The sequence below is a fragment of the Adiantum capillus-veneris genome, chromosome 4 (assembly GCF_014529385.1).
Source record: "Adiantum capillus-veneris isolate H3 chromosome 4, ASM1452938v2, whole genome shotgun sequence".
In the NCBI taxonomy this organism is placed as follows: Eukaryota; Viridiplantae; Streptophyta; class Polypodiopsida; order Polypodiales; family Pteridaceae; genus Adiantum; species Adiantum capillus-veneris.
The window spans coordinates 56,854,918-56,866,321 of record NC_140934.1 but is presented as its reverse complement, the minus strand read 5'-3'; the positions used below and the strand labels follow the sequence as shown (position 1 = coordinate 56,866,321).

At 42.4% G+C, this 11,404-nt stretch overlaps 1 protein-coding gene across 1 annotated transcript; it reads right to left on the bottom strand.

Moving 5' to 3' along the window:
• Positions 1-428: 428 nt before the first annotated feature.
• Positions 429-1,469, bottom strand: LOC147459220 (PRA1 family protein B3-like). The gene has a single exon (XM_086509793.1). It carries the CDS (start codon positions 1,215-1,217, stop codon positions 615-617), a length of 603 nt encoding a protein of 200 aa, XP_086365919.1. The 5' UTR covers positions 1,218-1,469; the 3' UTR covers positions 429-614.
• Between the last annotated feature and the right edge of the window lie 9,935 nt (positions 1,470-11,404).

The following is an 11,404-nucleotide window of genomic DNA, read 5'->3' as shown; positions in this document are numbered from 1 at the left end:
ATCTTTGTGGACCGTTGCTGACTCCGTCTTTGGGAAGAGCTCTTTACTTCATGTGGCTGGTGGATGATTTCAGACACTTTGCTTGGGTATATTTTCTTAAGCACAAGTCAAAGGCGCTTGACATTTGGTCAGCAGTTGCACAAAACTAATTGCAGATAAATGAGTACAAATAAATGTGTCAAAGAGTCCCACTAATATTGAAGCACTGCATCAAAATCCACGAAAAGTTATTGTCCAACAATGTAAAAGTCCATTAATCTGCCTTTGAAACTTGAAAAAAAAATTCTCTGAGGCTTTTTAGACTGGAATATTAAGACACAAGCACTGGTTCAAGTAATATAATCAAGTGACCGCTCACATGCAGCATTTAGTACCATGCCCCACCTCTCATGAAAAACACGCGCACAATGCGAAAAATGTGCCAGACATACCCAAACTTCAATACTCAAGTTGTCAAAATCTGTATGTATACATTGAGTAAACAAAGCATGAGCTTCCAAAAAATTTTGTAAAGGATCAAATGAGGCATCTGAACCAACCTGCAGACCTCAGTTTGGAGGTGGCTAATGTGGCCCTCGGAGATCAAATGAATACCATCCATATGTGTGACAAATTTACACATGTGTAGCAAGCACAGGCTGCGTTGGGACAGATCCAAGAAACGACATGAAACCATTTGCCGCACTTCCGTCCTCATCAAGAAAGAGATCGTCTGGAACTCGGAACGCTGCATGCACGGAAATGATCGCAAATCCTATCATCGCCGCAGATATGAGCAGGGATCCAACATTGGTCAGGAAAACAAAGAACACAGTAAACACAGCCATGACAGCAAAGAGCTCCCGCTCACTGAAGGAGCGCCCAAATGCGACAAACGGCGCCGTGCGTATAAGATACATGTAGATCCAAGCAGCCAGGATGAAGCAGAGCAGAAACAGAGACACGGGATTTGAGATGAGGCTAAATGCGATGACCGCCGTGAGGAGGAGAGCGTAGTTAACTCTGAAGTAGCCCCAATTCTTGCGTACGCGGCTTGTTGCCTCAGAAAAGGATTCAGGGCGAGCAAAGGCGCTTCTGTCGACAAGCTCTATCCATGGGCGCCGTTGCGAGACAGCCTGCTTCGCGCCTTCTGATAAACGCGCTAAGAAGGCTCTTGCTGCTGGTGTAGACGCAAGAGCCATGGGAGCTCCCCCACCTACCACGTCTGGGGTCGTCATCTCTCTCTCTCTCTCTCTCTCTCTCTCTCTCTCTCTCTCTCTCTCTCTCTGTGTGTGCAAAACGCTCTACAGTACTGAGCGAGGATCGGCGAGCTGAGGAGAGAGAGGAAGATGGTGATGGACGAAAGGCTCAACGGCTTTCTTTATCATTAGTGAAGATTATTATGCACGACGTTACAAAGTGCAGCACCACTTCCGATTCTGTCATTTGACTTCGATCGGATCTGAAGCCGCCTCTCTCTCTCTCTCTCTCTCTCTCTCTCTCTCTCTCTCTCTGTGTGTGCGTCTGTGCTCCCGGAGCTGCAGGCCACACCCACCCTCGTTTATAAATAACACGGGGTCCAGTTCGAGGGATCGACGGCAGGGGCAAGCGAGCGGCGATGCGCGTGATCTGGACCGTCGAATCGACGCAAAAGGGGGGGGCTAGTATTTGATTGCGTGAAATCGCATGCTTTGCATCAACGCGCAACAGCGCAGGCGGATAGAGCTCCAGGCTCGTGAGAGGGAGGTTGTGGGTTCAAGAGGTTCTCGCGACGGTTGGAACCCTCAATTTTTTATTTTAATGGGTGGGCGATCAACGGCCGATTGATTCTCAGCCGTTGATCCCTCGAGTTGCGCCCATGACACTTATGGACGAGGCACACCCACCGCTTGAAGGAGGTTTTGACGCATGGAAGGGGGGAGGGGGACCGGAATTCCCTCCCCCTTTATCTTTAGTATAGAAATCATGCCTTAAAGCAACTAGGAAATAGCAAGTGAACTAACGGTGGAATCTGACCTCAAGCTGGCTTCACACTGGGCCGGGCGAAAGTAGAGCAGGTTGAACACCTAAAGTGTACACTCTTCTCCCCCTCATCTTAGGTAGAACACCTAAGATGTACACACTTCCGTCCCTCATTCACACTGAAGGGAGGAAAAGTGATTAGACCACCTTTCTGCCCCCACCTCAAGGTTCACACTTGAGCGGCAGAAGAATGTAACCATACCATTGCAAAACCTTAGTAGAGCACCACAGAACTCAACAAATTGCATAACTCAAAACAAAACTATGGACACTCATACATAGGCACTACCCTCGATGACAGCACCTCTCTCTCTCTCTCTCTCTCTCTCTCTCTCTCTCTCTCTCTCTCTCTCTCTCTCTCTCTCTCTCTCTCTCTCTCGTGCACGCGCATTGGGCTATCCAATGCACACTGGCATGAAGTGGTATATGAGGACACGTGTCTGTCGCATCTCTCTCTCTTACAGCATCTCTCTCTCTTTATATATAGTATAGATATAGATATAGATTTGTGTAGAAAAAAGCGCAATTCTCATTGTTATATTGATTCGATACAAAGTGCTAAGTGGATAAAGACGATGAATCCATGTCCGCAAGAGCTTGCTCGCCAAATACTTTATGTATATTGACCCTTCCTTGCTGTGTATACATTGCCCTAGCAAGATTATCCCGTCTTTCGGAGCTCAAGCCAAGATCACATGCATCTTCATTTTTCTTAGCCATAAATTGAAGGGTTCTTTCCTTACATATGCGTTTATGTGGAGGGCAAAACACTCCTTGGATGCACAGGATTGGGGGGGGGGGGGGGGGGGGGGGGTTTGAAAGCATCCACTTTGTGTCGTGCATTTGGCAATGTTTGCATCACCTACCGCCACGGGGTAAAAACACCTTTATCCATTTGTGGTGCTCTCATTAGATGTGTAGGGTGACTCATGGTTGTCGCCATGCAGTTTAAACCCAGCATAAGGTTGCATTCACATGAGCCCGCCATCACATGAAACAGAGCATTCACAAAGAACAGCAATAAACACAACCCCTTCACTATTAACGAATCAACTACATCTCATCTTGAAACCGAAGATTTCACTAATGTGATCACGAACACGTGAAAAGTTAATAATGTTGAGTGATTACACAGGAAAAATACGTAATTACATTATATATTAACGTAACCCTCCTGGTAACCTGCAGAAACTACTTGAGCTAGTAAGTCCATAGGGCTTTTTTATTTTCTCAACGGGCCTGTTAGGGCTTTTTAAGAATCCCGACGGGGTAGGCAAATATCTAGGGAGTGTATCCTAGAGTTGGGTACAATTATTTCTCCTTGTGAGTTGGCTTAAAGTAACAGAGCACAAGTCATATTTATGGGCTAAACATGATTCTTAGTATGGTAACTTCTTAAAAAAGTAACGTTTTTAACCTAAGGCAAAGGTATGATGCCAAATAAATTGAATCTTTTAAGAGTCGTGCTCATTGCGACAAAGCCACTAGTCCATGAAGGAATTGAAGCTAGTTTTAAAAGATGAGCATATTTTAAAAATGAGTCATTAGTCAAGGGTTGGATGCCTGGTACTAGTGTACAAGGTATATAAAGATCCTTGAAGTCTTGCATTTCACACCATCATAGGTTTTAATTTATATATGTTGTTTGTCAATTCACAATATGAGAGCCACAAGCCTTAATAATTTGGGTGAAAATAGCTTGTATATATTCAATCCTTAATATGAGAGCCACATCCTTAATTGGGTAAAAACAGATTTTATATATTCAATCGAATGTATAAGGAGGGTACAATCCTTGTTGGGTAAAAGCAGTCCTCAAGTGTGTAATTGTATTGAAGATTTTACAGTTTTGTTTTATGGATAATGTTAGATAGAGAGTGCATTGTGTATTCTGAAAGATTATTGGTGCGTGAGGTTGAAATTATACATATTTTTAATCTTTTTGTGTTTTGCATATAATTATCATCGTTTCAATGTCTAAGTTGATTATTCGTTATTGCATGTGAAAATTATTGAGCAAATTTAAAAAACCTAAACCACTACATACAGACAATGTGATATTTTAGAACGTGTCTTATTATTTGAAAATTGCAAAGTGTGTAAAAGTAATCCTCAAGTGTGTAATTGCATTGAAAAATTCATTAGTGGGGAGCATTTTAAAAATAGAAAAGTATTTTTAAAAAAATAGAAAAGTATTTTGTGATTTTTTGGTTACATATGAGAAGTATCTTGGGAATTTTTGAAATTTCAAGAAAATTTATTTTCACAAAATTGCAAGAGAATTCTACACTACTTTTTTGTCTTTTAAAATATTTATAAGGCTAGTGTGAGGAGTAATTTACAAAGTTGGAGAAAATTGCATGATATTTTATAAAATTTTAATTAAATGTGAGAAGTATATCAACAATTTTTTGTATTTGAAGATTATTTTGGTAATTTTTACACATTACAAGCAAAACTTGGTAAAATTTTCTAATTAATATGATGATTTATTTCTTATATATGTTTATGACAAAAAAGATATTACAAAATTTGATAGACATGATGAAAAATTTGTACACAGAATACTCTCAACGGCCGTATTATCCACTAAGTATTTCGTGTACATACTCCACATTTATTGTTACCATATACATGTAGTAGTGATGTGTGTGAACACACTAGGACCGCTGGAGCAGTTTTTCCCTCTTTAGGAGGTTTTTTCCCCCATGCATTGTATATACGCCCATTCATTCTAGGGCTATCTATCTTTCCATTACACACTAAGTGATATACTCTCATTTGTGTGCCTTGAGCTTCCTTTATCTTCTCCAAGCTGTGTGCGTTTCTCTGCAACCCTAATTCCAACAATTGGTATCAGAGCAGGTTGCGTCCTCCCGGGCTTAGTCGCCAGTAGCTCCAGCACACGCCTGCTCACTTTCTCCAGTTTCTGTGAGCTTTGGCGAGCGTTCACAGGTCGACAAAAATTTCGGGATAGGTCAAAGATCGTAGTCTGCTCAGATTTTTTATTCTGGCTCATTTCGGCCTCCGTTTTCACTAGAGGCAATAGTGCACATGTTATTTTGTCATTTTGTGTAGAAATTTTGTCAATGCCTTTTTCTGCATAACAGGTCCCATTTCTGATTCGGGCTCATTTCGGTCTCCGTTTCCCCTACAAGCAGGTATGCACAAGCAATTTCGTCATTTTGTGCAGAATTTCTATCATTGCCGTTTTCTGCATAAAAGGTGCCTTACAGTGTTCTATGGTTTGTGCTACATGGCACGTGTTGCTCCCGCTCTGTTTCTCCTCTTTTCGGGCATTTTTCACATCAGGTGCAGCATTTACCATGGCTAACAACAACACAGATGGGTTCAAGATGTTTGCTGCTGAGGACATGTTGGATGGGGAAAGTTACCCTATGTGGGCTTATATGATGCAACATGTTCTTGTGTCAAAGGGCGTTTGGAATATTGTGCAGGACATTGAGTTGATTCCTGGTTCTGAGGATGTAGGCGATGTTGAGGATGTTGCAGGTCTTGCTACAAAGGGTTGCTGCAATGAGAGTTGTTTTGCCTACGGCAGAACAAGCTCGTTGGGATGTAAAGGATGTGCAGGCTCATGCGTTGATTGCATTGTCTATGAAGCGCACCATTACTCCTCACATTCGTGCAGTGAAATCTGCAAAACAGGCTTGGGATATTCTAGCAGGTCTTTATGCAAACCGCAATGAGGCTAAAATTGCTCTTTGTTCCGTAAAGAGCTGGAATCAAAGATTATGCATGAGGAAAATGATATGGACACTTTCCTTGTTGGTGTCAAGGATATCAATGAGCAAATTATTTCTGCAGGTGAAGTCATTACAAACACTTCCCTTGTGCAGACTGTTCTTGATGCCTTACCAGATTCTTACCAGACTTTTGCTAGTACTTGGAGACTTATGACCCAAGGAAATCCTAAAGTTGTCAAACTTGATGCATTATGCACATTGTTGTTGCAAGAGTCACTTTCTAGAAAAAACAGGACTAGGCAGTGTGCAGTTGAACAAGCTTTTATTGCTTCTCAAAGAAAGGGTGGTAACAGCAATGCAGCCACTTCTTATGGTTCTGCTGCGAGTGGAAAATTTTATCTTCCTAATGCTTCTGCTGGCAGCAATTTGTCTGGAAATTATGGTGATAAGGGCAAAAACAAGATGCGTTGCCATTATTATAAGCTAATGATCACTTGATCAAGCAGTGTCCTAAGTTGAAGGCCAAAGAGGCTAAGAAGAAAGAGGGTGGTTCCACTGTAAACGATGGTTCCACTACGAATGCAGCCATTGTTGAGTCTTCTGTGAAAGGAGACTATGATGTTGATGTTGATGTAGAATGGGCTTTTAGTGCAGAGTGCACTTACAATCCTGTTGTCCATGATGCATGCATGTTAGTTGTTGCAGATTTACATGTGTGGTATTTCGATAGTGGTGCTACAAAGCACATTACCTCACATCGAGAATTGTTCACCTCTCTCGAGTCTGTCCCTCATGGGAATTGAGTCACTTGTGCCAACAATGCCTCTTATCCGGTTTAGGGAGTTGGAAAAAATGTGCTTACTGCTGCAAATGGCAGTTATTTCACACTTGTTAATGCACTTTATGTACCTGGATCAAGAAGAATCTTTTGTCTGTATCTGCACTTGCTAGACTTTGACTTCTAGTCAAATTGTGGATGACATATGTACAATTCATGATCTCAGTTTTGGTGATGAAATTATTGCATCTGGCATATTATGCCGTGCGCTGTATAAGCTCACTTTGTATGACAAGTGTGGGTAGAATTTTGCAAATGCAATTGTGGATTCAAAGGCTATTTTAGATGCAAAACTTTGGCATGCACGTTTTGGTCATCTTGATTTTGCCAGTTTGCTACGTTTGTAGAAATCTAATATGGTTGCTTCTTTGCCGCCTCTTGGAGCACCTGTCAAACATGTTTTTGAAGGCTGTATTTTGGGTAAGATGCAACGTTCAAAGTTTCCAAAGGATGGTTCAGTTAGGGCCACATGCAGGTTGCAACTTGTGCATAGTGATGTTTGTGGACCCATGCAAACTCCGTCCTTGGGAAATTACCTTTACTTCGTGACTTTCATTGATGATTACTCCAGGCATGCATGGGTAGTACCGCTTAAAGCGAAGTCCGAAGTTTTTATGTGCTTCAAACAATTTTTGGCTATGCCTGAAAATGTATTGAAATGTACTATGGGCAACCTCCGTTCCGATCGAGGCGGGGAGTATATGTCTCATGAATTTAATGCATTTCCGTCTAGTCGTGGGATAAAACACCAATGTACAGTGCCTTATACACCTCAGCAAAATGGTGTTGCTGAGAGGAAAAACAAGTCACTTACGAAAATGGCACAATGTATGGTCAAAAGTCAAGCTTTGTCGCATTCTTTTTGGCTTGAGGCCATCATGTGTGCCACTTATGTACTTAATAGGTGTCCTACAAAAGCTTTTCAATCTATGACTCCATATGAAGCATGGCATGATAGAAAGCCTTCTATTGAGCACATGCATGTTTTTGGCTGTTTGGCATATGCTTTGGCGCCACAAACACATCGCAAAAAATTGGATGATAAGTCTATCAAATGTATTTTTGTTGGTTATAGTGCTGAAAGAAAAGGTTACAAGTTGTATCATCCGCAAACAAAGCGTATTCTGGTTTCATGGGATGTAGTGTTTGTGGAAGATTCTGTTCAGCCCTTGTTGTCATGTACTAGAGACAGTAATGTAAGTTCACAGGACATTATGACACTTTGTTACCTCTTTTCAGTGGTGGAAGTTTGAATGTAAATTCCAATGAGGCAAATGTACACCCTATGGGGGTTTTCAAAAATGTTACAGATCAGCCTATTACTGATGCAAATGTACATGATGTACTTGATGAGGAAAGGGCTGAAATTGAGCAAGCTAGAGGTATGCCAAAATGGCTGGTGCATACATTACGTGATAGTAAATTGGATGCACCTTTGTCTAGTCAAACTCGTTCAGGCTCTCGCCATACATCTTATGCATCAGATTGTTATGCTTTGGTTGTGTCTAGCCTACATGGTGTTGAGAAACCTCTATCTTTTGATGAAGCACAAAATTTTAAAAATTGGATGGTTGCCATGCAATCAGAAAATGATGCACTTATATAATATGACACATGGACTTTATGTGATTTGCCTCCTGGCAAAAAGGCCATTCGTACAAAGTGGGTTTACAAGTTGAAATGCAAGCCGAATGGTGAGGTTGATCACCATAAGGCTTGACTAGTTGCAAAAGGCTATGTATGCGCAGCAGAAAGGCATAGATTATGAAAAAACTTTTTGTCCCACTTGTCATATGACTACTATTTGTTTTCTATGTGCATTGGCAGCTCATTTTGGTTGGGATGTACATCAATCAGACAATGTTACTGCTTTCTTGAATCGTGACATATTTGAGGAAGTTTATGTAACGCAGCCTTGTGATTTTGTCAACAAAGGACAAGAGGACAAAGTGTGCAGATGTATGAAGGCTTTGTATGGGTTGAAGCAATCTCCTCGTGCTCGGTATGAGAAAGCTCTGTAGACGGCTGGATAGACGGCTGGAAAGTCACCATGTGGGAACGTGTTCTTAGAAGATGGGCAGCGAATCACTTAGTAATCACTACAGTAAACCCGAAGCATATAAATAGGGCCCATTACATTGATATCGGGGGGGGCAATTGTAATCACTTGTATTAGCGCTTTGGGCTATAATTGCAATTGAGCATCAGTGGCAGTGTTGTTGGCTATACTTTTTCTCTGTAATCATATTCGCTATAATCTCAATCATGGTATATATATTCAGTGATACTTACTTCCCAACAGTCTTCTGAATCTGAACTTTATTCCAGTCTATAAGTCTAATTCTCATTCCAGTATCCACATTTCAGTCTAGTCTCTGATTTCTGTCTAGTCTGATATCTGAAATCTTTCCACGTAGCTGAAATCCTTCAACACTGGAATTAGCTGTCTCAAGAGATCAGCTCCAATTCCATTTTGGCGATCACGGTGGCTCGAGCTGAAGCTCGTGGACTGAAAGACTCTTCTCCCAGTTGAAGTTTTCAGTGATGGCACCAAAATCCAATCGTGGCCGGAAATCTACCAATCGTGTGGACCCCATTCCTGAGGAGTCAGGAAGAGAGTCTGACCCCAAGCAAGAGAAAATGATTGACACTGAGGCTCAGGAGGAGCATAGTCAGGCTGATGAGGCGCAGGACTCACAGCACTCCAGTCATTCTCGACGCAGACGGGCAGAACGGGAAGCACGAAAGGCAAAGAGTTCCAAGAGTTCTCTGTCTCGCCAGAAAGATGAGCATATCAAAGGCAGAAAGGGAAGTCATCATACTTCTAGCAGACAAAACAGAGAAGATACTGATACTGAGACAGAGACAGAGATTGATTGGGATGTTGACACTGATAATTGCAAGAAGGCTCCCAAGCGTCAGTCTGAAGCCAAGAAGAGAACTGGCGGGATCAGCAGTAATCGAAATGATTACACCGCCTCCCTGAAGATTTCCTTTCCCATGTTCAAAGGAGGGAAAAAGGATGATCCTGATGTTCACATACAAGCTTTTGAGCAGTATGCTGAACTAAAAAATATTGATGAAGATGATTGGGGGGAATACTTTCCACAAACCTTGAAGGAAGCAGCAAGGAAATGGTATTACCATTACCCTGCATGCCAGCTGAGATCATATAATAAATTACTTTAGGCCTTCAGGTTGGAATATTCCAACAATTGAGGAGATAAGGATATTCTCTATGAATTGGATCAGATCAAACAGAGGAATTTGTCAGTCCGCAGCTATGTCGAAAAGATCAAAGAACTGACCAGACAGTTGCAAGAACCACCGTCTGAGAAGAGATTGAGGGCATGGTTTTTGAATGGGTTCAGAATCAAGAAGCTGAGAGAACAAGAAGTACCAGCCCCTACAAAGAAATTCAATGATCTGGTCCAGCGAGCATTAAAATGGAACAGCATGCTAAGAAAGAAAAGAGCCACAAGAAGAGAAGGACCAGTAGCAGTAGTTCCAGTGCAACATCTAGCAGCTCCGAGAGCAGCTCCAATGAATGGACAAAGGAAAAATCAAAGAAAGGATCATGGACCAAGAAAATTGAAGAAATGGCTAGGCAGATTGCAGAGATTAGCCACACAAGACAGCCGGTCCGGAAGATGGAGACTTGGTGTTCAAGATGTAAATCCAAGGACCACATCTCCATGGAATGCCCACAATGTACCTACTGCAAGGCCTTCGGTCACCTATGGAATAATTGTGGCATCCGAATTCACCATTTTAAGAAAGGAAAGGATCTATCAGTGGTTGCCTTCACTGAACCGGTGAAGGCAAAGCCAATCAAAGTAGCACAAGGAGAGGGACCAGGTACCAGTGGTACTGGTCAAGGACATGGCAGATACCAACAAGGAATGGGCAGAGGAAGAGGAAGAAGCAACTTCCAGACTAGGAGCATGAATTGCTACACCTGTGGAAAGTATGGTCATTTTGCAACCCAATGTCCAGATGCACCAGTAACGACTGCTACTGAGGCTAAGGCACCAGAGCCAGTCCCAGTCATAGTAGTTACAAGGAGCAAGGCCCGAGTGATCATTGAAGAAATTCCAGACATTTCAGAAGTACCAGCTAATCCTAACAGCAGCAAGTGGGCCCAGCAAAGGGAAGTTTGGAAGGCCAAAGGTAAAGAAAAGGTGGTAGATGAGTGGCAAGAGCAGCGGGAACTAGCAGCTAAAATCACAGAAGATTTAGCTAAGAAGCTGCCATAGCAACCAGAAATTTCCGAGGCTAGAGTCATTCAGAAGATACCAGCCCAATCGACTGATAAAGATCAGTCAGTACCGGCCATGACAGAGACCATGCTGGCTGTAGTACATGGACTAGCTGATGAAATGGGAGTGGAAGGAAAGAGTAGTACTGATAAAGAAGAATGGCAGTGTGGAGACACTAGTTCTTCAAGCTCTGACAATCAGTCTGACCAGGAGCGAGAGGAAATTCAGGTGAAAATTTGTGATAGAATCCAAAAGCTGGCTGTAGAGCTGGAGGATATAAGAAAGACCTTACCTGAGGTGGTGGCCAACTTTATCAGACAACGCAGAAAGACTGAGACAGAGGCCAGAACAGTGGACCTGACGGCTGTCCAGGATGATGAAGTTCCACTTATTCAGGTAGATTACAAGGTCAGGAAGCAGTGGGAACCTCTCTCAAGCGTCATACTGGATGGGGGAGCAGGAGTCAACATAATGGGAGCCCATCTTCAGCAAAGAATGGGTATCACTAACATGAAACCAGCACCATTCAAAGTAAGAATGGCGGATCATCGAGTCGTACAAGCAACGGGCATGATTGAAAACATGCAGATAAGAGTTGG

Coding starts and splice junctions, on each gene's coding strand:
- LOC147459220 (XM_086509793.1), bottom strand. CDS start 1,217: ATGACGACCCCAGACGTGGTAGGTGGGGGAGCTCCCATGGCTCTTGCG.